Source organism: Drosophila willistoni, assembly GCF_018902025.1.
Source record: "Drosophila willistoni isolate 14030-0811.24 chromosome 2R unlocalized genomic scaffold, UCI_dwil_1.1 Seg167, whole genome shotgun sequence".
Lineage (NCBI taxonomy): Eukaryota > Metazoa > Arthropoda > Insecta > Diptera > Drosophilidae > Drosophila > Drosophila willistoni.
Genome location: NW_025814050.1, coordinates 14,012,254 through 14,038,554, shown reverse-complemented (window position 1 = coordinate 14,038,554; position 26,301 = coordinate 14,012,254). Strand labels below are relative to the sequence as shown.

The window sequence follows — 26,301 nt, the reverse complement described above, 5'->3', positions numbered from 1 at the left end:
GGGGATTAGTGGAAGGAGAACGAGGAGGACTGGGGGAGTTGGCATATCGTTTGTATTTTTTTTTCCTTTTTGCCATAAATCTCAAAGAGAATTTATTTGTTAAAGCCAAAGTCGACTTGGACTGGGGTATGAACGTATAATATATGTATATGCAGAGCAGGCAGCAGGCGCCAGTCGGTTAGAAATTGGTTGGAGGTGATTGAACGCCTGTGCATTGTTAGATTTATGAACCAGAGCCCGATCAAGACAGACATTGGTCAATAGCTTAAGACGAAACTTGAAAAAAAGCAAACCAGATATATACAATATATACATATATACTTACATCGGGCCATTAATTTAATATGAACTTCCTTTCAAAAATTGCATTTTCACATCCTAAAAAGTAACAACCACCATGGATGGTCGATGGTTACAAAAAAACAAAAAACGCAAAAAAATTCGCCTTGCGGTTGTTCTCTGTTCGTGACAAGAAGAACATACACTTCCTCAAGCCACACTTTCCTCTACTCTTCCACTTGGCCATTACAACAACAACTTTCTGCCACTTCTTCGGATATTAAATAATTTGCCTTTTTTGGGTTGTGGCGGCACCTCTCCATCTGGCCACCATCTCCTCCATCTTTCCTCCTTTCGGTTGGTACGTGACTAAACGTCAATTTCCAGTTTCTCTACTTGTATATATATGCAAAATGCAACCGATTTTAATAATTCCACTTGCCCCATGGGCCGGCATAGATAAGAGTACCACTCTCCATCCACTTTTCTCCACCTCTCTCCCTACCATTTTCACCTTATTCCTCTGCCTGACAAAAGTTTTGCCCACTTCTTTGACTGAATTTGTATGCATTGGTCGGAAAAGTGCAATGTTCTTTTGTGATAAGGAAAGTGTTTGCTCAACTTGTCTAGAGGGAGAGAGACAAGTCCACCCGGCGGCAATTTAAGTGTGTCAAAAAGTTTCAATGTAGCGAAGCCATCGACTTGTACGTGATATTTTTCAAATTGAACAATTAGTTATCGATGCCGCATCTGCGGATGGTTAAAAGAGGCAGTAAACTGACAGAAATGCTCGCTTTCAGATCCCCAATTGAGGTTACATATATCGATAAAACCAATCAATATGTTGGATATCAAGTAAAATTTATTAAACACAATTCAAAGAAAAAACTGTACATGTTGTTCCTTTGTGAACCTTTCTCTGGGGTTTTCTATTTGAAGTAGAGAGAACATTGATGACCCTCGAACCTTTAACCATATTAACTTTAATTGTGTAGAAATCGAAAATATTTTTAGCAGTATTTTAGCTTATATCTTTTAATATTAGTTTAAATAAATATGCAATGATTCGACACTCAAAATTAAACCAATTAAAAGCGCAGTCGTGAATTCAAATTGATCGAATTTGGTACATCTCTAGGCGAGACCATTTGTTACACTTATACTTAGGTAGTAATTATATTATATTTTTCATAATTTTATTCTAACTCAAGTCTTTGACATCTACTTTCAGTTCTACTTTGATCCCTCTCTCTCTTTGATTCTTTAGACTTCTGAATTATTTCTGATTTAATTACCTAAATATGCCATTTTTCCACTCATTATAAGCTCACAAATACATAAGACCTAACGCACCCTTCGATGGGAACAGTGTTTACTCTATGTAATTAGTTTGTAATTAAGTGGGACGGGTATGGATGGGGGGCAGGAGAGGTTAGCAGACTGATGATGCTGCTGGACATAAGTAAAAATTGTCGCTAATCAAACAAATGTCTGGACACACCCGTCGTCCCAAAAGGCAAATACACAAAGCCAACAAAAAAAGGGAAAAATGAGAAAAATGGGAAAACCCCCAATTTATTCTCGGCCATGGGGTAAAATGAGAGTCTGGATAAAATGTTTGCGTAGCACTTTGATCTTAAACCTGAAATTTCCTTTTTCGTTAGGGTTGCTTAATGCAATTATATAGACATATTTGCACAACTTCCGTAGGACTACAACCAGATGGACTGCGGCAAAAGCCACGACTGGTTTTTGATGTATGAGCTGGCTAATCGGAAACAGAAACTAAGACAGGGGGGAGAATGAAAAGTAAAGTAAATGAAGTAAATGAAAGTCTTGGCTTTGCACCCTGTAAGCATCGATCAAATTTGTGTGTTAAGATGGTTAAAGTGAGGCAAATATTTTATGCCTTATCTTTGTGTCCATCTGCACACTCCTTGGATGCTAAACTTAAATAAATAATTTGTGGCTTGGTTATGTTACTCATATGTATATTAACTCATGTACTCTTAGTTAACAAATAATACAAATTACACATTTCTCTTACCGTAAAAATACAACAAAACAAAAACAAGAATTGGATTTTTTCGTCAATATCGAATATGTCCTTTAAGTAGAGCCTCCAGACTTTTGAGAGAGTAATAAGTTCATGCCAACTTTAGAAGGTATTTCAAAGTCGACTTCTAATTTGTTTGCTCTTTTTCTAAAAGGCAAAGATGCTTAAAGCTACGTCGTTGTTCTTTTCATAAAATCAATAACTTCAATTACAATGATTAACAACAAGAACTTGGAGAAGACCGACAAAAAAAATTGCGTGTAAAGTAACACACGCACGTGTGCGTGACACGTGATTGGGAACAAAGATTTCGATTGTACAATTTCTGGTTTGTATTTGAAGTGCCTGCTAAATGCCCTCAAAGTGGTCATATTTTTTTACACCCGAAACCTTTGCGCCATATCTTGGTAAAGAAGGGATGCTGCAAGTGAAAATGTTGTTGGGCTTAATCAATTTGTCGTAAAAATTAATGGGGAGGTTTTTCCTTTACGATTTGTGAAAAATGTTCACGAATATTCTGCAAAATGCGACACGTGTCAAGCCTTTACGGGGAGAGCGGGAGGAGAAGTTTCAGTTGCAGTGTCAGTTGACTGATTTATATTGAATACTTTCTTTTCCCTTTTCCCTTTTCGCTTTTGGAGTTTTCTTTTTCCTTTGGCATCAGTTGCGTAATCAAACTGTCACAGCAACAATTACGACAATTTAGCATAGACACAGCAAAAGCGTTGAAGAAACAGATAGACGAATAGTAAGAAGGAAGAAAAAACAAAGGAGGAAAACTTGTCAACTTTAGATTCAACTTGACTGCATAATTTTCATAAATTGTTGCAAATTGTTTGTTTGTCCCTATCATTTCGAATTACTTAGGAAAAGAAATGAAAAGAAACAGCTCTTGAAAAATAAAAGTTTTTACAGATTGACATAACAGAAAATGAAAATGAAAATAGTAATTAATACTATAATTATGTGAATCTATGGTTAAGTAAGTCATTTAGCTCACAAATTTAAAAATTTCGCAAAATTGGTTTAAAAATCGGTGAACAAATTAAATTTGGGTTAATATTGTTTTAGAATCAAAAGGTTTGAAGCAATTTTTTTATAAATTTTATTTAGCATGGTACATGCTTAATTTTTATTATCGAAATATTCTGAATGAAAATATTTAGCTTGAACCTATTTTTTAAGCGACCTGCATTTATTGAAACTATAAATATTTTTACGCTAAAATTATTTATATGAAGATAAAAAAAATCTTTATATGAAAGCTCAAAAATCTCAAAAACCATCGATATCTAAAGTTACAAAAACATTTCGATTAAATAGGAAATTTCTTTTGATTGGTAAATGCTTTTTAGACATAAAAAAACATCAGAGATTAATTTCAGGGGGAAATTTCAGGAAATTTCTTTTGATTGGTAAATGCTTTTTCGAGAAAAAAAAAACATCTGAGATTCATTTCATGGGACATCAAGTTTTATTTATGACATTTCTTTGAAGGAAAAATATTTCCAAGGAAACAAAAGAAAAACCAATTTTTTTCCTAAAATTCAGAAAAATTAGGGGACTTCTAAGATTTTGTTAAAAATTTAACAGACTTTTCAATACGTTTGTAAACTTTGCATTTATCATTAATGACCTATAAAAAAAGGAAAACAGCTAACTAACAAAATTTGGAGAAAAGCCATAAAGTATGCCAAATGCAAACCATTTCTTAACCATTTAATAAGAATAAAATATTAATACGGTTTATTTAATAGAAATATCCTTTTTTAAACAAAAAACCGAATTAAAAATATATGAAAAAGTGCCAAAAAAAATTATATTAACCAAATGCCAAATTAAAAACCATTACCCACAATAAAACGTGAAAAACAAAACCAGCAAAATTAATCGCTAAACATGGGTAACACCTCATCATCATCCTCATCACATGGCGGAGGCGGAGGAAGTGGTGGTAAAAGTTCACGAAAATGTCGCAGCCTGCCCAACTCACCGGATGTCAGAAGGTAAAAAAAACTTAACAAATATGTTTTTGTGAGAGCTTTTCTTTGCCCATGGAATAATGTCAATCTGCCCCATCCATTCCACTAATGAGAGTCATTATAAATATTTTATACAAAAAAGAAAAACCATAAATTAAGCAGAGGATCTTCTCCTCCCATCATTTAGTCATATAAAAATACATTTATAGTAAAGCAAACTTTTGGAAAATTTATGATAATTTCCTAGGAAGTGAAAAAGTATTTTTATAGAAAATGCTCACTCCAGAATTTATTCTATATTTAGACCGTAAAAGAAACAGATAGCAGCTAATGGAAATGACATTTTCAAACCAAAAAAAAATGTCTTAAGAATATATTCTCAGCTTTCTAAATTAACAAAAAACTGAAGAGAGAGAAAAAGAAACAAGTGTGCAGAAACCACAGTGATTCATAATTAATGTTTTCTGAGGTGCCGAAAGCGACACATTTGGCCAAAAAGAAGAAGCGACGGCCCAGAAGAGGCCGAAAACACGCAACTGTCTGGGTGTTGATCGACTTGCCTTCTTGACTTCAATGCACTATTACTTCTGGTTGTTCTCCTCAAAGGTTTTTGGCCTCTTCTCTTGGCTGCCAGCCAGCCTAAGGCGGAAGCCAACCAGTCTATGTGTCTGCAGTGGGAACTCCCCCGTCGATTTCGTTCTTCACTGGAGTATTACATAATCCAGCGATCAACTTTTTCCAGCTGTGAAATATATCAAAGTGCATTTTTGATGATTTGACACCAACCACCCCGTTTTGGTTGGAAAAATGATGGGAAAATCAACCACCATATCTAAAAACCTTTTTGCCATTTATGATGGAAATGTCCTCCTCATCATATACTCACACACAAACACTCGAAAGTCAATAAATAAAACATTTGCCAAAGTTGCATAATTGAAAAAAATATTTTTACGGTTTTGGTCTAAGCAACTCGGAGTCGCATCACATTTGATGTGTGTTTGTGTGTGTGTGTTTGTTGTGCGTGTGTGCTACTTTTCAGTGGCTGTACACAACCCTTGGGCTTGGGCTCGTCTTTGTTTATTCAAATAGAGAGCGAGCATAAAAGTCTAGGCCTAGTTTACTTATTCATTATTTGTCCTGGCAACCGAAAACCATTCGCAACCCTCGCTACACACACTGACACACACTCACACACAAAATGTTTCCAGCTGCATTTTGCTGGCTGGTGTGAAAAGAAAGAGGAAGAAAGTCCATTTGCTGTGATCCAAAACTAAGCTGGGATATATACCATATGTGGGGCTAATTTAGAGATGGTAAAAGTCATGCCTTATGCACTTGAAAAGTTATTCAAAAAGTTATACTTTAGATTTGGAGAATTCGAGTGTAGAAACATAATAAAGAAATATCAAAGAAGCTAACTTCGGCTATGCCGAAGTTTATATACCCTTGCAGTATACTTGGCAATAATATTTTTCCTTTTTGAAATTTCTTTCCCTGCAACTCAATTCATCAATACACAAACAAAATATTATTTCTCTTTTTACCACAAGTTTTTCTTCTTCCATCATTTTCTAAGCAAAGCACGGCACGCATACACATACAGTTCATGTAGCGTTGCGTCTGTGTGTGTATGCGTGTGCTCTGTTGATTTGATGATGGCAGTAGTAGGCAGCAAGCAGCGCTGCCGGCAGCGTTTGAACCGATTTATATTGACTGTAACTTGTGTTCTATTTATCGGATCAGATTCAAATTTTGGGATCTGAGATTTTATATCTATTACTATTATATTGGTAAATTTCATGGGGATACTCCACTCCGGACAGACGGACAGACGTACATGGCTATATCGACTTAGCTTCTCATGCTGATCAAGAATATATATACTTTATGGGGTCGGAAACGTCTCCTTCTGTGCGTTACAAACATCTGACCAATTTTATAATACCCTCTGCAAGGGTATAAAAAGGTTTGTATTTCTTTCTTTTTGTAGTTTTTTTTATTTTAATAATATTGTAATATGTAGCACTCTTTGGTCTTTGAATTTGTTTAAGTTTGAGATAACTCCATATCATTGGATCCACAACTTAATATTGTGCCTAATAAAAGAAACTTTAATTCCCTCGTTGATTCTCTACTTTTCCAAAGAATAAGCTTCTATGTATTAACTTATTAAATATTATTCAAATTTCCAATGGGTTTTCTGTGCAGTGCAAACTTCTTCTAATGGTCCACACTTCCATCTCTACAAAGAAAATACAGTGGAAGTTGCTACTTGAGTTTGCCAAGTTAGTAGAAAAGCAGGGAAGAAGTCTAGGTAATGAGGGGGGCAGCAGTAAAATGAGGGGAGAGCCAAAAGCCTCTGCCCACTTGATGTAGCTATTGCTTTTTGTTTTTGTTTTGGGGCCACTCTCCATTTGTGGTTTTTGTGGCACTGCCAAGCGGTTTGTTTACAACGCCATCTCTCTAGCTCCAACCTGCTGCTGCATATTTAAAGATGTTTGTCCTGCCCTGTCTTCATCTTAGTCGACGACGCGTCGTTGTCGTTGCCGTTGCCGTCGCCTTCTTCATTGTCCCTCCGAGTCAACAAAAGGTGGCAGCCAGAGCCATTAGCAACATCTTTTTGACTTTGCCGTCGTCAGCTCCGCACGTGTGTATATGACACAGGGGAATGAGATGTGAAAGGGAAAGGGGAAAGGGAGGAAGCGGGTGTACGGAAGGGGCGTTAGCAGACGCTATTAATTGTTTGTTGCAAGCAGCTGAGAAAATGCGTCTCTAAAGTCACAAGACACAAGTTTTTTTTCTCGCTTCGCATCGCTTTGTCTAATAACTGAAAATTCGTGACTTTATGTCGCACTTGAAAAGCAACCAAGCAAAAGTAGACAAGAAGAACACAATACTCAAAGGTAGTAAGTCATATGAAGTCTATCTTTTAGATGGAAAAGAAGGAAGGAAGGGGAAAAAGTAGTTTTCACTAAGACCCTCTATGTAGAGAGGAGTAGAGAAAGAGAGAGAGATTGAGGTAGGATGTCTGATACCTTCAGAAGAACACGACTTTTATTTTTTTTTTTTTGAGATGAACACGTTTTCCAGCATATCACATTACAAATTTCGAATGACTGCTGGTTAAGAACATTGTTTGCTGATGTTCAAAATGAAGATGCTGATGACATGTACGTACAACATTGGTTTCATAGTCAAAGACATAAAATATGAGAGCTTCTTTCACCTGTTTAAAAGAAAACTTTCTTTCTCATTTTATACAAGCAACTCTCCATCCATGACAACTGATTGCGAGTGAAAACTGAGCCCTTTAAACTTTAAGGTATTTTTATGGTAGAAAATTGCAGCCACATTATTGCTACTGGGTGAGACCCTTTCTCTATGCATATGAGTCTCTAACGTTTCCTTGATGGCAATTTTTACAATTTGTATTGAGTCCAATAAGATTGTAAACATTTCACTACAGTTCCCACTACAGATATACTCCTTTCACATGGTCTCAACTCTACACTCCTTCTGGCCATATCAATGGCATATAATTACGCTTATTATCAACCATTCAACACCCACTCAAAAATCTTCATACCCTCTAACAGAAAAATCAGCGACCATGGAGCAGCAACTACATCGTCTCATTTCAAGTACCTCCAACTTGGCGGCCAGACACACTCTCATAAATTGTGCACAGGCTTTACTTCTTCAGCTCCATCACTAACAACATCATCATCATCATCGTCGTCACCATCAAGAGCCTGAATTGGCCAGACCTCGCATCGCCTTGCCTCTTGCCAGATACTTGACAAACAGGCACAGGCGGTCGAAAAAGTTGCGCTTCTTGGGGATATTGTGGTTAAGTTTTTTGTTTTTCTTTTTCGGTAGCATAAAACACAAATTGCTGTGGCAAAATTTACGAGAAAAATTTAGCAAGCTTAAAGGTTTTTGGGTCAAGATGAAGTGAAAATTGTTAAACATCAAATGATGTTAATGCCAAAGATGCTGCTGATGATGATGATGATGGGGTTATCTTAGCAACAGCAGCGTTGGCATTCCAAGGGCTCGGCATCATCATCTAACCATAAATGGCTATAAGTGTAACCAATAATAAAAGCGAAAGAGTCGTTGCCTCTTATAAGGCAACTGGCAAATTCACCCAAAATGGTCAGAACAGGCCCCAGCCCACAGCCCCAGGTCTTCAGCTACCAGCTTCAGCATCCTCAAGTCAACGAGCCAGGCTTGACAAATGCAACTCAAGTGACACATTGTGTGGCAACAACAGAAATACTATACACAACACACACATATACAAATGCAACTAATGGCCAGTCAAGAGAAGAGGCAGGAGAGCGAGGAGAAAAAGGAAGAGGTGCTGCCATCGCCCACTGCTTCATATTTATACAAAAGTGAACAAATGTCCCCGTCAACATTACGGAAATGTTCAACGTGGGCACAAAAAAAAAGAACACACAAATGCACACACACACAGAGAAACACACAGGTGAATGCCACCAGAAGCTAAAAAAGGGTCCTCGGCTATTATGAGTTTCTGCCACTGCTTCTGCCTCTGCCTGTCTGCCACTAAAGGTCAAAGACATTTTGCTGCTGCAATTTCTACATACATCTGTGGAAAACAAATCTGTACAAGCTTCCAGTAAACAAATCAAAAATGCGTAATAAAGACGCAAATTCAATTTGTGCAACAAGACTGGCGGAAGGGAAAGAGCACATCGCGGAATGATGCAAGAATACAGAAGTTGGCGCCCAATGCACTCTCATCATATTCGACATGTGACACCTGAGAGTAAAAGCTGCAGCTGTCATAAAAAATGAAAGATACAAATAGATTTCTGACTTATAACAAGCTGATGTGGGCAAAGATAGCAAAAACACACAAGGTCTATATGCAAAATGAGCGAGGGTAGTTCATAAGGTTCACAATGGCAATGAACTTGACTGAAAATGGACATGAGAAATTTATAAATACATACCAACAATTGGGACTTAAGATTCAAAAACAATTCAGTATTTTATTACATTAAACATGCAGTTTAGTTTATTTTTTAGTTTATTTGTATTTTACAATAATACAATTTTACAATGAGTAATGCTAGAACCGCATTAAAAATATATACTTTTATCTTATTTTTAGTCTCTACTGAATTAGGAATATTTTTAAATATTTTGTTTGGAATAAATCTGTTTCCTAAAAACTTGGTAAAAGATTCAGGGAAAACCATGTCCCGATTTTATCAATTTATCTTTGAAAGATGTTTGGATTTAGTCCTTTGGATTTAGTCTATACTTTTGATATTAATATCAAAACTTTAAGAGTTAGAAAATTATGAATTTTTTATACAAACAAAATGTCATCTCATACCGCATCGAAACTGTAAGCAAACTTCTTAAGCCCACCTCGAACAATCTGGTGCTCCTATCTGCTGGCTTCTTATAGTTACATCTTATAACATATCTCAGACAATCGACATCTTCCTTTAGTTTCTAAAGAAGGAGCAATAAGGAAAAAAAACTGAATCAAAACTCTGCAGACAGCTTTTGACTCTTTCAATGGCGAGGCAAACATCTTCAACAATAAAATGCAAATAAAATAATATGAAAGTAATTTTGCAAACAAAAAAAAGAAAACTCGCCAAAAGTGAATCTTTTCGTTTGTTCAATGGTAAAGAAAAATGTCTTGGCAGGCACACACACACACACAACACACTCACACTTGATGAGAAGGATATGTCGAGTCGTCCTTACAGACATCGTCCTGAGTCTGGCATGCGTATTTAATTTGCAGCAGTTGGCAACTTCATTTCTTCATTTGTCTGTCAGCTTTGTTTTTATGGGGATTTTTCCTCAGTCTTTTTTTATTTTTGGTTGTGTTTTTTTTTTAATCTCATTCATTTAATACAATTGTTATACTCTCCTGGTGCTGGCTGGCTTATTAATGGCCAACAACAATGCGAAATGCCAAGCAACCCATAAGATACAATTGTATCTTTTGGTTCTTGTTCTTGTCTGTTGTGTTGGCGGCGAACCCCTGCGGAATTTTACGAGTCGCGACTTATTAAAAGTTAGTGCTGTTGTTTTTTCTCCTTTGTTATTAATTTTAATAGAAATTTTCATCTTAATTTGTGCACTTAATCAGTCTTTGGACTAATTGGGAAAGTTTTAATAGATCAAAAGAGAGAGGGGAAAACTCATTGTTTTGAATTAATCATGTTTAAGTATCTTTCGAATAGCGTTTATTTAATAATAATACAAAATGCTACTTATTTACGCTGTGTAAGATACAAAAGTATCTTTTATTGATATGCAAATTTATTTACGCACACTTTGTCGCTTTGACTCGACGTCAGTCAGTCAATTTGCCATTTCGCGCAAAATGCAAATCGTAAAAATATTTTTACTGCAATTTTTACAGCAATTTTATTTTTGCTTTTTGCCAAGATACAAGAAATAATGTTAAGAAAAAAGGGGCTTGACGGCAAGCAACAAGTTCATTAATTTATCAATATTCTTGGCCCCTCTGCAAATGTGTTTTTTGTTTTTGTATACCATGCAAATCACGCCTGAGAAGACAACCGCGTGGGCGAGCAGTTGCCATAAATGGCAATAAAAAAACAATACATATATATCCTCATAAGAGATTGTTTTTGAATAAAACTTGAGAATAATTATTCTTTTTATTTTTTTCTTATTGCAGACAAATAGCCCCCGCCTATGCGAAGGTCAATGGCGGTACTGCCATACCCCTGCCAGCGACCGTGATGGTCCAACGTCGCTGTCCCCCGGACAAGGTGCGTCCGTTGCCACCCACACCGAATCATACGCCATGTAAGTATCCGAGAGCAACTCTATGGGAGAGGGTGTGGGAAATTTATTAAAAAATATATTTTTTAAGCCAGAAACCAACCCCTGGGCTTGTGTAAGGGGATCGGGATCGTTTCCCCTGCTTGTTTGCTGGGAATAAACAAATTTCTGGTCTCAAGCAACCCCCAAACAAAAAAATTAGACGGGAGTTGAGTTCTGCACTTAGTCCACCCGCTCGTTGTCGCTGTGTGGGAATCATATTGGGGGATTGTTTCGTAAAGTCTTTTCATATGTATGCATCTGCATGCCTCCCGTTTGGGGGCATGACCGAGATTTGTCATAAAAAAAGAAAACCAGGAGGGAAGGGATTCAAAGCCCCGTGGGGAGTTGTTTATGGTTTTGTTAGGGTTAGAGTTCGGATTGGGAATGTGACCAAAAGAGTTGGCTTACGCTTCAATTGCAACTGATTTTGTGGCATACATAGGTAACTGTAGACTTAATTAATTAATTCATTAATTAAATTGAAAATATAAGATGGGATTTAGTAACTCATTAAAAATTACTTCATTGCTTTAGGGGGAATATGAGGGATTGCGATTGATTTTTAAGAATTCATGTTTAAGTTCTCATTGGATGTGTAACAAAAAAACCCTAAAAATCACTTCTAAAAGACACAAAGTATATTGAAAAAAAAAAAAAATAATTAAAAACATATTGTATTGAGTTTAAGTCTTAAAGTGGCGTATATTAAGCTTGATCTTTTTTAACATAGCAGATTTAAGTAGCTGAACTGAGAGTTTAAGTAGCTGAAAACGAAATAAATAATTCCCGCAATTAAAATTATTTATAGAAAAACCAAAATGCACTAAAGATTGATCCCTTCGAAGCGTGTATAAGATGTATTATCAAAGACATTCCGTGACAGCAATTATTTTTCAACTATAATTAAAATTTTTCCCCATGAAAAACTTCTTTCCCCAACAAGAGAAGAGAGAGATTCTCTGAAAATGAGGAGTAATGAAGAGTAGAGTTTTTAATATTTAGCATAACGGTCGAAAAAGTTTATCGAAATAGATAATTTGTTATAAATAATTTTATAGGGCAATTAAAAATAGCTTTTAATAGGAATTTTGTGATCAGTGAACAAATTATTCTTATATTTGTTTGGCAAAATGATTTATTTGTTGATATTTTCAATGAGAGCGGGGGGAGGACACATAAATTTGACCTGGCTGTCTGTTATCAGTTTACAGGCACAGCAATTAATTAAGTTTAATGTCCGCCTTGGCCTTTAGCATTGATTTATAGATGCTGACAGCGATGAGTCGACATTGCCGATGCGGCGGCCTACTCCTGATCGGCCAGCCTCTTGTTTTTGACAGACTCAAGTGGGCGCCAGTGAAAATGAAATTAATGAACAGCCCTTGGTTGACAGTTCTTTAATGCCATTCTGTCTCTCTTTTTAGCCATACCGGGACTGGGCAAGAGCGGAAACGATTTCAATACAAGCCGTCCAAGTAGTCCGCCCACCAGCAATCACACAATACAGAGCCTCAAAAGTGGAAACAATAATAGGTAAGAGATGCTTAATTGTTGATGTGGAGAAAACAGGATTAATTTTAGTTTCTTTTTATAGCCTTCGTCCGCCCAGTGTTAAGAGTGGCATTCCGTCGCCAAGTAGCCTGAATCCTCCGCAGGCTCCACAGAAACACTCCATGTTGGACAAGTTGAAACTCTTCAATAAGGAGAAGCAACAACAGGCAGCAGTAACAGTTGCAAACAAGACTCAAATCCAATCAAAACGAACTTCATCCTCATCGGGGTTTAGTTCGGCCAGATCTGAGCGATCGGATTCAAGTTTAAGTCTCAACGATGGCCACAATTCCCAGTTGAAACCACCCAGCATAAGCGTGAGTTCGCAAAAAGTGCAACAGAAGCATAATACCAAACAATCCAAGCTGCTGGCTGCTCAGCAGAAGAAGGACCAGACCACTAAGACCAAATTGGACAAAAAGGAGAAGAGTCCAGCAAGATCATTGAATAAAGAAGAGTCGGGCAACGAATCGCGTAGCTCCACAATGGGTAGAGGCGGCAAGAGCTCTCTGACTAGACCCAGTCAACAAGGGTTAACCGTGGAAAAGAACACTGCGAAGACATCATCGAGATCTTCATTGCACTCAAAATCGGATTCAAAAAGCTCACTGAAAGGACAAAACTTGTGTCAAAGTCCCAGTGGCACGGGATTACCGAAACCCATTGGCGTGATCAAGGGAACTAGTAAATTACCTCAGTTGGGTATCAGTGCGGAGCCAATGAAACGCGACACGAACGACATATCCGCCCATCAGGGCACACAGACAAACATATCCCAAGAAGTAAATCAAACGACACATATCCTTCAGACAGGACCGCCTCCTCCGCATCCTCCTCCACCGTATTATGCCAACAGTCCTCCACCCCCACCACCCACCTCGTCACACATATCAGCACTGCCAGGACCCGGAGGATACCTCAGTGAGCCCAGCACCCCCCAACATGTTAGCATAACACCAACTGGCAGCATCTATGGCACCAGCAGCCGTCTGCCCCCACCGAAGTCCTCACTGACTGCTCTACGTAAGCTGGAATACAATGCGGGTCCACATATCTTGGCATCGCCACCACCACGTTCGCCTCTGCAACGGCCCATGCCCAATTCGGCTCCGAATACACCCACCGCTTCACCTAGCAAATTTCATACTATACCCTCAAAGATTGTAGGCACCATCTATGAGTCCAAAGAGGAACAGCAGCAGCAGCAGCAGCAGCTGCAACAGCCTCAAATGGCTTCAGGACTGCCGTCTGGATCATGTTCTTCTTCTGGTTCTGCCATCCTTCCAATGCGTCCTCTTCTCAGGGGCTACAATTCACATGTGACTTTGCCCACAAGGGGAGCCCGTGGTGGAAATCATCATCAGCATGCTCTGCCCCATCAATCATATCTGGACTTTTGTGAGTCGGACATGGCCCAGGCTGGCTACTGTAGTGACGGCGATGCCTTACGCGTGGGCAGCTCACCTTCTGCCAGTCGTTATCATGACATTGACAATGGCTATTTGTCCGAGGGAAGTGGCGGTGGCGGTGGCTCCAGTGCCGCCTCAATGGGTGGTCTATCTCATGGCAAACACTTTCTCAGCATGATGCGTGCACGAACTCAACTGCCAACGACCATTGAAGAACGGTGAGTACAAGAAAATTGCAAAAATTTTGCCATATATTAGTTCGTAAAGTGTACTCAAATGAATTAAATTGTGATGGAGGAAACACTCGATAAACTACGATGAACATAAAAATCATTGAAAATTAAATTCTTTCGATTTAGCCTCTTAAAATAGGACTAGATATATAAAATCATGAGCTTATAATAGGTTCATGTTAAACTTCAAAAGTGTCCTTTTGTTTTGTGAGTAGATCATTTAGATCAAAATCTTTATTCGAATTTTTTATTTATATAGTTTGAAATGGAAAATAATTTCAGTCTATAAAGACGAACTGCTAAAACATATATTTATTAATCGGCATTTAAAAAATGTCCCATTCGTAGACGTATTCTCCTTAAGCCAAGCTGTTTTTCTGACAAATATATAATTTTTTGAAAATGTTCGAAAAAAAATTGTCCCTATCTGTGCCTTTTTATGCAATAAGTTTCATCATCATAAATGTTTATTAAATATTTCAAAACCAACTAATTTTTTAATCATCCATCACTGAAGATTTTACCCAATAAGTAATCATCTCTACTTCGTTATGTACTTATTTTGAAAGAAATATATTTTCAATATGTATTAGATTTGTAACTCGACATATTTAAATAAGGGACTGTAATTTTAAGTGCTTCAAACTATCACTTCAGAAGTTTCACCTTTGAATGACGAACTATCCGCTTACCAAACTAAAAAGATCAGTTTATAGATTTCTACGGTATAATCTATAGAAATTAAATCAGCAACATATATGATTTTTTCTGTTTTCCTGTTTAATCATTGATCTACACCTTGTCTTAATAAACACATTTCAGTTTCATCAATTTGTCTCAATAAATTCAAAAGCAGTTCCCGTTGACACTCTTTGGATTATATATAACGACACATCTGTTGAACTTTTTATAAAAATAAAGACCCGCCAATTGTCCCACTGCTCTGTTGGCCCTTCTGATGCCTGATGAGTCATGGGATATGCAATGCTGTTCCAGCATTTTGTTGACACCAATGAGTCAACCAAAAAAATTTGCCGTTGTATCGCTTCATTTCCAAGAACTTTGTCTTTGCCTGCTGTTGGTGTTGTTTGGCCGATTGTGCGCCTTCTAAATGTGCGGTGTGGCCCATTAAACGCCATTTAAATGGAAGTATATGCCGCCGGCTTTGACTTTGACTTTGTTTTTTGGGTTTTGTTCTTGCCACGCACAATTTGGCCGCACTTTTGGTGTCAGTTGCTGCAGATGCTAGAACCGAAACACTCAAGTGTCGGAGTCTCTCTGTCATCAGGCAGTTAATTGTGATGGCAACCACTTGACTACCTTAACAACTTCCGCCTAAACAGAAGTCAAGATGCGCTATATGCCACTTGAAAAGATCCAAAACTCATACTCCCTGTGAAATATCTAACCGACTGCCGACAGGACTCATCTCAAATTGCCAATTTGCATAAAATCCACTTGTGATGTTGACTTCAGGTTCGGTTTCTGCTGCTCCTGCTTCTAATTTCGGTTCACCCTGAACTCGTGCTGTGGCATGTCAAATGTCATTTGCAAATTGTCAACAACGGCAGACGATGACTTGACAATTGACAATGCTCAGCTGTCAAAGTGTAAGCCCCATACAGGATATTGAGGATGCCCATCTACACATACACACACACATCCGCACATATATGTATATATGTCCATATATATCTATGAATATATGCAGATATCCATGGTAACCAGCTTCCGGGCACTTGCCATGTTGGCACTTCAGTTAACAAAGCTTGAATTTGCCATTAGATGTATGAGGGCTACAATGGTTGCTGTTAACAACCATTTCACAGTACACTCTGGGAGTTGTTTGAGTTGGCCAAAAGCTAAGGTGTAAATTGGGTTATTTGAAGTGAAATGCACTAGATGAAATTATTCCATACTTTCTGACTTTCACTTATAATGAATAAATTAAGTTAATTAAACATATAATTAGACTGTTGACTTATTTGCTGACTTAATTCTTAAAAACTATTTGGGTAAAAAAGTGAATTGGGTTTTTCATTTGGGAATGAACTCCTTAATGGTAATGTCGACAAGTCTACTTGGTAAAGACAGCACATTCTTTTAGACTTACCGACTTAATCAATGTTTATTTGACAACTCATATTACCTTTCCAAAAATGCTTTGCTTATGTTTGTTCATGCCTTAGCCAAACATAATTCCATTTTCTTTCTATTGATGTTTTTAATTTTTTCCGTCTTTCATCTTCTGAAACATTTGTTCATCTCACTTTCTTTTAACAATTCAAACAATTGGCTTCTACTTTGTCTTCTACTAATTTTTTTAATTTCCTTGGGACATTTCGTATATAAAATTTTACTTAATTGAATATACTAAAAACATTTTACTTTTGTGGTAAAATATGAAACTGTTTAGTAAAAAAGCTATATAAAAAAAAGGACAGAAAAGAGAGAAAACTCTTTGAAATTTTCCAGCATTTATAGTTTTAACATCTCTGACAACCCAAACTAAATGAGATAAAGATTTGTGATGCTAGACATACACCATTTGCGACTTCTATAAGCCGCTTATCTGAAATCGAAGAGGATTGTAGATGACATTTTCACCTTTAATCCACTCAAACACTCAAGGCCAATAGGTTCCATGTGCATGTCAAGCTCTGCACCTTTTAAAGAACTTGAAAATTGTAATTTTAGTTACTTAATTTATTTCATTAAAATATCGTAAATGTAGAGAAAGCATTTAACTTTCCTTTCTCCACTTTCCTAATGCTCTATGCTGATAGCCCTTAGGCAAAAGATAACATAGCCACAGCTGTCAGAGTCAGTTCAAAGCCATCCGATGCCCAGGCCATAATTTTGTGTTTTTTATTAAACACTTGTCAGAAATACACACTCAACCGACACAAGCCCCCCGCCACCACCCACCCAGCCAACTCCCACACTTCTTTTGTGCCTCTACACGGACAGAATCAACTTGGCTTTTCCACGCATTTCATTAAAAAGCGCTTATGAATGCTGTCAGTGGAAATGGAAGACTACATTTTCATTAGCTTGCGGTTCCATCAACGCTTTTGATCTGTGAAATTAATGCAATACCATGGGGCAGAGAAGAGAACTCTAAGCTCTATAAATAGTAGAACAGCTGTGGCCAATATCTTTCTTTTCCACACGGGGAACCGTCCTCCGTCCAAACCCTCCAAAAGTACCCGGAAAAGTTCAACGTTCAGTTAACTGAACCTCGACAATGACTTTTGGTGCCTTGGTCACGTATTTGTGTAGCTGGAAAATATATTTTGTAATTGAATTTTAATGCACATAATGGTCGCTTTAGAAGGAGAGCAGAGAATAGTGTAGTCAACCTGTCGCATTAGTGTCAAGCAGGGAGAGCTAATCAGCTGCAGTTGCGGTGCAGACACCTGCAGGATATAATTTTTGAAGCCCAACAAGTGAGAGCACACACACACAAGACTAGGCATCGTTGGGGTCTGTGTAGGGGCAGTTCAGTTCAGTGTCTAGCCATAAAAGTAAATCAAAATGCAGCAAAGGGCAGGAAAAAAAAAGAACTGGAATATTTCAACAAGGAAAGGACGCAGACAGGTTCAAGGATATTTGGCTAGGATGGGTAAGGCAACAGTAGACTGGACGCACACATGGCCTGACTGGATTTGCTGGCTCTGCTTGTTACCACCTTCTCATCCTGCTGGCCTCCGTTTATTTAATAACGCATTTTTCAATTCATTTGATTTATGGCCCAGGCGTGAGATGCAGCAGTTTGCCCTGCCAAGAATCCTCTCATACCAGACTTGTGCATGTTAAAGCTGCTGCTTAAAGATTGTATGATAAAAAGGATATGCAAGGAAGTTCCTTTCATGCGTACAAAATGTAAATGGAAGAATGCTTTTCTTATGATAAGAGTCTCATTTTTAAAAGGAGTTCAATCTGATAACGGTTATAATACTATTCAATAGAAAAGCTTTAAATATTTATTAAAAGTAGTAGGGACTTCTAACAGCCATTTAAAAAGCTACCCCTTAGCTATAAGCAAGTATTAAATATTCAAGAATCGTTCAGTAAAAAACACTTTACTACAGAGTGAAGTAGACCCAATACCTATAACTTTGGAGCCCTTTGAAACTCCCTACAAATGGCAGGTAGATAATAGTTTACATTATAAAAATTCATATAAATTTTCTCTGTTACTTTAACATGGAATGCAATTTTTAGAGTGTGGTTAATTGAAAAATAAGAATTAAACCCTTGTAAAGCGAATTTCTCTTTTACATTTCCCAGATTTTTATTATTTTTTGATATTTTTCAACAAAGATAAATTTTATTTCAAGTATCATTCAGCCGTTTGACTATTTGATTCTTCTCATTTGCCTGCTCAAATCGTCGGTTTACCACATTTTGTTAATTTCCCACTGACCGCAACTCTGCATACGTAATTGAAAATACATTTTCACACTCATACGCCCCGATAGCCGCCCGCTTCATCTTTATAAAAAATACAAATTGTTTTTTCCCTCTCTTTTTTTTGGCTCTCAGTCTGCGACTTTCTCTTATTGAATCCAATCCAAATTCAGTGAACCAAACTGTTGACCAGGTTACAAAAATATAAGCGGCAAAATATATTCGTTTAGGCCTGTCTGCCCACCTGTTTACTCGTCCAAACGACCTCCAGCTCAAGTGGGTATTGGCCAGTCGAGTGTTCAATGACAAAATGTGATCCATGTTGGCTCGTTTTGATATGCTTTTCCGTTTCCTTTTTTTGGTTCTCCCTGTTTTTGGTGTGCTGGCTTAATGTTAAATGAAGTGGAAATTCTTTTTTTTGGCAGGGGTTGAAATGCGGTTTGTCGCATTAAAAACATATTCTTTATTAAGGTTGTTTTTTGCTGACGCAGGGACATTTTAGATTTAGTTTTGTTTAAGTGGATGCTGATTGGATTATTGATGTGAAATTGAAAGTGTCAGACGAGAAAGTGTTAAGTGGCGGGGAGAAAGGAAAAGAGAAGGTTTTCTCTGGCTCCAGTAGATATGACTTATAAATTGCCCAAATTAAATATTTTGTAGCCTTAATGGAAAAAACTGTTTCCATCTACTTAGAATTGCTCCATTGTCAGTAAAGCATTAAAATAAATGGACATAAATACTTAACTCTTTAAAAAAGAGACAACGAATTTTGCTACTTTTATGAAAAGACAAATAATTTTATTGAGAATGGAGAATATATCAATAAGTAGGAAAACAAAAAAATGTCTAATGTAGTTTAAATTTTACATCCCTGTTAAAAAACGCGCCTCTGTTAAGTAACATTTGGCTAACATAAGTCTGAAAGCTAACATGAACGTTAGATGGCGCTAACAATTTTAGCGAAGACACAAACTTAGCCGTGACACATTTTCTATATACAAGAATTCGAAAACCAAACAAATAATTATACACAATAAAATTTAACTTAATATTTCATATATTAGGCCGATGCCTAATTCCGACAAATTATAATGCTGGTACACCTCATTTTCCCTAATTAAAGCAGTTCAAGGCTAATTCTGCATAGCAAACAAGCATCAAAGTAAAGTCATACACCAAATACCAGCATATTGAGTGCATTAGCAATTAATTAAGTGCCAATTAATTAAAAGTTAATCCAAAGAGTAATTGGAAATTATTCATAAACACGTAATACAAAATGTTGCGATAAAATCAACTGCCAATCAATATTTAATCAGCACTTTTGATAGTAAATGCACAACTGTCATTAGATAACTTCTAATGAATTTTCTGCATTGCCACAAAAAACAAGTTTACTAACCCAAAGCATCGACTTTGAGATACCCTGCAGATTTCATTACAAAAGGCAATAGATTCCAAGCAAATTAATTACCAAGTTTACTGTTTGTTGTTACTAATAATTATAAGAAATCAATTAATTATAATCATAGAATATCATATCGTAACATTTTAATCTTTATAGGGTATAATATTTGCAACAGTTGTCACATCATATCTAAAGATATTAAAAACCAGCTGCAGTTTTCCATCGTCTCTCAAAATAAAGTGGTAAAATATGTATGCTTCTGCCCGTCCCCTTACCCCTCAATCCCCCTCTTCTACAACACCCACACATTTGAGTTAAGCGATTAAAAGCAATTCAACGAGAAGCATGTGGCCTGAGCATTCCGCAAGCCTTTAAGCCAAAACTGACCTTTCCACATGCCAAAGTTATACCACACACATACGGAGTTTTGTCCGACTTGGACACTGGCCAAGAGAGTCTTTTTGGCATGGATTTTAGCTTAATTGTTTTCCAATAACTTTGCCGCTGTTGCCGCCAGATATTTTTCGCAATAATTATTAACACGCACGAAGAAAATTTAATACTCTCTGATTGCGAATGGGCATGGTGAAACATTGATGAAAGATAGGTGCCTTAAGGCAAGTTCTATTCTTAATAAGAAACCGGCAAGATGCTTTTATACATATAAGTAAAAGTCGATTTTCGCAGATTAAAATTCCAATTTTACAACTGCGATAGCTGTTCCTTTAAATATTGGCATGATTTCATGACTTTCATCCTATTTTATGCCCCAAGTTTCATTTCTTGAGAGTCGTTAAAGTGTCGATACCTCGACAACAAACTGGAGCAACAGGACCAAGAGGAAACTTTGTGGTTTGATGTGAAAAACTGTTAAAAAATCAATCAATAAAATAGTTTGGAAAATGTCAACCAACATATTCTCATCTTTACATCTTCTCATCTCCAACAGCAACAATTTATAGGTAGCTTATTAAATTGAAGGTTAGTTTAAAAATTCTTTACTCTTTTCGAATGTATTTCCCCTAGACTAGAACAAAAAAGTCGTACAAAAGGTTCATCGAATCGTGACAGATTACAAAAATAGATAAAAAATTTGTTATATCTAAACAAAGTTTAATCTCTAAACCTTTCATATGTATTTTTAAACCCTTTTAAACTCAATTCCCTTGTTCAATACCAGATTCAGATTTAATGCCTAATGAATATTCTTCTTGAATGAGATACACAGTAACAAACGTCTCATAATAATTATAATGCCCTCTTTCAACTGAAATAATTGAAATCGATATTATTTCGATATGAAACAATTTGATTGATCTGGTGTTAGAAGACACATTGTGTGTACATAAGGCACGAGCATGTGGTTCACACACATTGTTATTATTCCTATTCGAATAGATATATATATATATTCGTATAGTGCAATTTGTTGTTGGCCAATTGATTGAGTGGCTCGAAGATAAATGAGAATTCGCATTTGCACTTCTTTTGTGGCAGTTGGCCTGCATATGTTGGCCAGTGCCAGTGCCAGTGCCAAAATCAAACTCAGAGCCAGTGCCTGTTAAATTGGCTCCAATTAGTTTTGCAAGCTAAAAGTTTTCCGTCAACAACAACAGCAACAACAAAAGCAAACTTGTTATCGGCCAGTTTCGCTTTTCATTCAATAGATTTTTTTTTTTAGTTTTATAGTTTTTCTTTTTGGAAAATTGCAGCATAGACAAGAACCAGCCCGCCCTTGGCTCAATTTGGTTGCTTTTTGGGTTTGAATTGAACGCCCCAACAAGAGTTTTGCTAAACAAGTTTGAGTGAATGAATGACTAACTGAAGTTGCAAGAGAACTTTTTCGAAATTATAAAATTTCTCTCTTTCAACCAACATGTTTTTCTCTTAGCACAGCTGTCGGCAACTCTCTCATTTGGAGGCAAAAAGACATTTGTTGCTTTTGGCAGACTAACTGGCAGAATAACCAACAACCACCACAAAAACCCACTTCCTTTTTTTTGCGCTATATATGGCCAAATGTTGGGCGGCTTGTGGGCTCGAGTGTGGGTCGCGAGCAATGAAATTCCCTTAGCCAAAAAATTGTTAAAGAATGGGAATGAATCATAGCACATTCGAACTATGTGGCCTAAGGAGGAATAAAGGAAAAAAAATAGCTATGGGAACTAAGTGGATATAAAAACTATAAACTATCTACTAAACTTTAGATGGGGTTAACCAAAGTTATGAGCATATTTTATGTGTTGTGGGAAGACTCACCGTTGAATATGTTAATTCCCAATAAGTTTGGCAACTTCTTCACTTGGTTAATAATATAACTAAAATAAAAATATATTGTTAAACTCTTAAGGGTGTCAATTATATACAAATTTTATTAAGTAATATTTTAACTTTTAATACAAAGTCTGAGAATACATTTTTGCCAACTACATTTCCATTTAATTTAAAATATATATGTTATCCACATACCTAAATTCTTTTTCATTTAAATTTTAATCGTTTGACAATACTCAATAAATAGATTCATTAAATAGAAGGAAGATATTCATGATTACTGTTTATTAACTATGACTGGGTACAATGGTACCACCTAGTCAAATGTTTTGTTTAAATAACATTATTTATTTTATTTTAAAAAGTATTTAGAAGGTTATCTTTATTTTTTTCACTCATCATTCGCAGTTGTTAATTAAATTGATAAATATCTTTGATTGTTATCATTAAAATTTTATTGAATTTCATGTATAGAATGTGTTTCAGGTTTATAAACATTTTAAAAATGTAGTAAATGATTTCATAAGATTCATTAGAATTAATATTGCTCTACAAAGAAATTTGAAATAAAGATATGTAGAAATCTCTTCATTAGCAGTATGTATATTTTACTAAAGAGAAAAAGTTTTCTTTGATTGTTTACCTTCAGCGCGTTGCCCTTATATCAGAATCTTCTTCCGATTCAATATACACCTGGAAATGTTTCCAAGAAAGAGTGCCTAATTAGTTCTGTCTAAATTTGGTTTTATTCCCAAAAAGGTTGGATAAAAAATATATTTAATAAGTGCTTAAAATAGGGAAAAGCCGTTTACCATTAAGATCCTAAAACAATAAACAGAAGAAAGACCTTATTCTAGTTTCATGTATAACAGATGAGTATTTTCTCTAATAATTAAGGCATTCGTCTCTTTCCCTTCAAGAAATAATTGTATATATTTAAATTTTCAATAGTCCATCAAAAAAGTGAACTCATTGATGACTCTATAATCAACTGGTCTTACCCTCACAAAGTAGTTCCTTCCTTGCCAACCTTCATAAATTGTCATTGTTGGGTTTCTTGACTACTAAACAAGTGCGTGGCGGCTGCCGAAAAACGCCCAAAGGCTCTACACACACACAACACACACACTCAACCACGCACACACAGGTGGGCAGGTGTGTTTCTGTCTCGCAATACTAGTTGCCTCCTTTTACTTTCAATGTTCTCTTGAACACTTTCGGTTCTCTTTTGTTGTGGCTCTCTTTTTCGAACTCGTGCGCCACGCTCTTTGCTTAATTTTCGAACATGAAATTTTCCTCAGAGTCTCAACCCCAGAAGGAAACGCGTTTGAACACTCGGCCGTTACGGTTTGCCAGATGAAAATGTGAACGGCAAAATGTGTGTGAAAATGTTTTAAATAATATCCAAATATTTACTTGAAATATTCCATAATTAAAAAAAAAATAAAAATGTTAAAAATGAATATTAAGAAATAAATTTAAAAGTTATCTGAAATCCTAAAAGAAAATATAGTGCCAAAGTGCTTGAAAAATTGCTAAAAAGTTTTCGCGTGTGTGTGTGCGTTTATTTTGTTTTTTGTTGGTTTCTCTAATATGAGTTTGAAACAACTTGGAATTGATTTATTGTGACTTGAAGTAAATTAATATTTATTGATATCTGTGCGGAAGAATTTAAATGGTAAATATTGTGGCTTAAAGTCCTTAGAAGTTTATTCTTCCCGGCAGCAAAGTGACAGTGTCATTGGACTGCCTTAGGGCATTAAACTCGGACATACATAGTTGGTCCTTCAGTGTTTACATTCATCTAGCTGGCCTTCCCCTCTCTCTTTTCCCTCCTTCATTTCGAGCAAACAAACACATCAAATGAGGTAAAAGATAGGAAAACGAGTAAAAGGGTCTGCTGCAATGTGTCAACACTTTGGCTCCCATGGACGGGCAACATATCTGTCCTCCATCCACATAAACAATTTGCCTTTGCTGTCTATCAGCTGTCTATCAATTTCAACAATTACTTCAAATTTCTAAACATTTTCATTTCAACTTTTCCAATGGCCATAAATCTTAGGGCCCCCCCAAAGGATACGGATGGGTGCAAATAAAAACCGATATAAAAAAGGACGACAGCAACAGGCAACAGGCTAAAAGGAAACTTTCTCTGTGTGTGTTTGTGTGTTTTTGTCGAGTTGGCAGTGTGGGGGCTTACCCAAATTGTTTTTTCTCTCTGTTTTAGTTAGAATTTACAATGAGCTAAGCGGTCTTAGCTGCAGCCGAAAAGGTAACCACATAGAGTTAAGCTGGCTTTAAGACTCAGACCACATGACGGCCTGAAGGGGGTTAGGTGAATCTCTTCATATGTATCCATAGTAGTGGGTTTGTAGGGTATTAGTGAGAGTGAATGGTCGTCAAAGCCAAGTAATTACATAATTGTTGATTAAGTTGCGGAATAATGTGCCAAATATGAGATTATGTAAATCTTCCATACGCCTCTCGAGTGTGTCTGACATTACATTCAAGATTATGCAATGGCCAATTAAATGTGCACATTCTCAATGGACTAACACCCACACACTAAGGCTCAAAATCCTTTTCAAATGGCTGGGCCCCAAATCCCATATCTTTGGGCCAAAGACAGGAGCGACTTAAGTCAGTTGAGGTGTTTGGCTTAAAATATGTATTACGGGGGCCTCAATAAGTAACGATTGAGTCGAAATTTCTTTAGCTCTTTACTTTTTAGAGACAGATGAACCTATCTGTCTAACTAGATTATTGAAAAATATATCATTAAAGGATCATCATAGTATATATAAATGGAAGTTAGGTGCTTGTAGACATGGAATTAAGAAAACGAAAACTAGCTAAAACCCCTTTGAGTATGTCTAATTTTGTTGGTCCTTGAAGTTAAGCACTTTTCTTCCTTTTCTCAACTCTTCAAACGTGAAAACATATTTTGGAACCCCTACAACGAACCTCACTTGTGTATTTTAAGCTGTATAACATTGACTTTTTTGAGCTGCGAAGGACAACAACTATTTTCTATGGTTAGCCTTGTGAGAAGTCTTCAAGATGAACATTTTCTTTTGTTTCGTATATTTATATATTTTTGACAGGTTCAAGACATATACACTCAGCAAATAAATTTTTCAAAATAATATATTTAAATATATATAGAGGACTTTAAGAAAATAGCATAGTATATATGCAGATTTCCTTTATTTACTACTGACACTTTAATAATCCGGTCCTGTATATGTACTATATCCGTATTGTTGTTGCTTTTCCCCGCACATTTCATTTATTAAAACTGTCAACGAGCAGCAGCAACAAGCGACTTATCAGCAACGGCAGCAATGAAATTGGCACAGGAAGCCACTCATGTTGTCTCTGCCTACCAATCCCTACGCCCCCTACCTTCTTTCCTTCCGTCATTGAGTGTATATAGCATTTCATTCTCCATGATAACATTTCATGAATGGAATTCTGACAGCTTTATAGGCGCTACATGCAGCATTAATAAAAGTGTCGAACATGTGGACATACACGCAACCTTCAGCTGAGCTTAGTCGAGCCGAGCCGAGCCAAGTTAAGTTGAGTTGCTTTTGCTGTTGTTGTCCTTGCCACGGACTGTGTCAAGGATGTGGGTGGCCCCAAAAAAAGCAAAAAAAGAAAACCCTAGCATACTTGCAGGCGGCTCACATCAATTATACAAAGCATTCGACAGGCGAAATTGTAAGTCTTTTCCCTCCATCACCGTTCTCCAACCTGCTAAGTCTCTGTGTTTCTTTTTTCTTTCTCTTTGAGAGACATAAATTATGCTTGTACTTCTGACAATGAAAGCAAA

General features: G+C 36.6%; 1 protein-coding gene across 6 annotated transcripts in view; it reads left to right on the top strand.

Moving 5' to 3' along the window:
• LOC6642508 (protein sickie) overlaps nt 1-26,301 on the top strand; it is a 215,571-nt gene that overhangs the window by 136,021 nt on the left and 53,249 nt on the right. For 4 of the 6 annotated variants that reach the window (XM_023175880.2, XM_047010629.1, XM_023175879.2 and 1 more), the window contains exons 4-6: nt 11,027-11,157; nt 12,600-12,708; nt 12,770-14,353. In XM_023175880.2, the coding sequence (XP_023031648.1) occupies nt 11,027-11,157; nt 12,600-12,708; nt 12,770-14,353 (1,824 nt within the window). Of the gene's footprint in view, nt 1-4,219; nt 4,342-11,026; nt 11,158-12,599; nt 12,709-12,769; nt 14,354-26,301 lie in introns of those variants that run through there. The other 2 variants (XM_023175881.2, XM_047010630.1) reach the window with 1 other exon arrangement.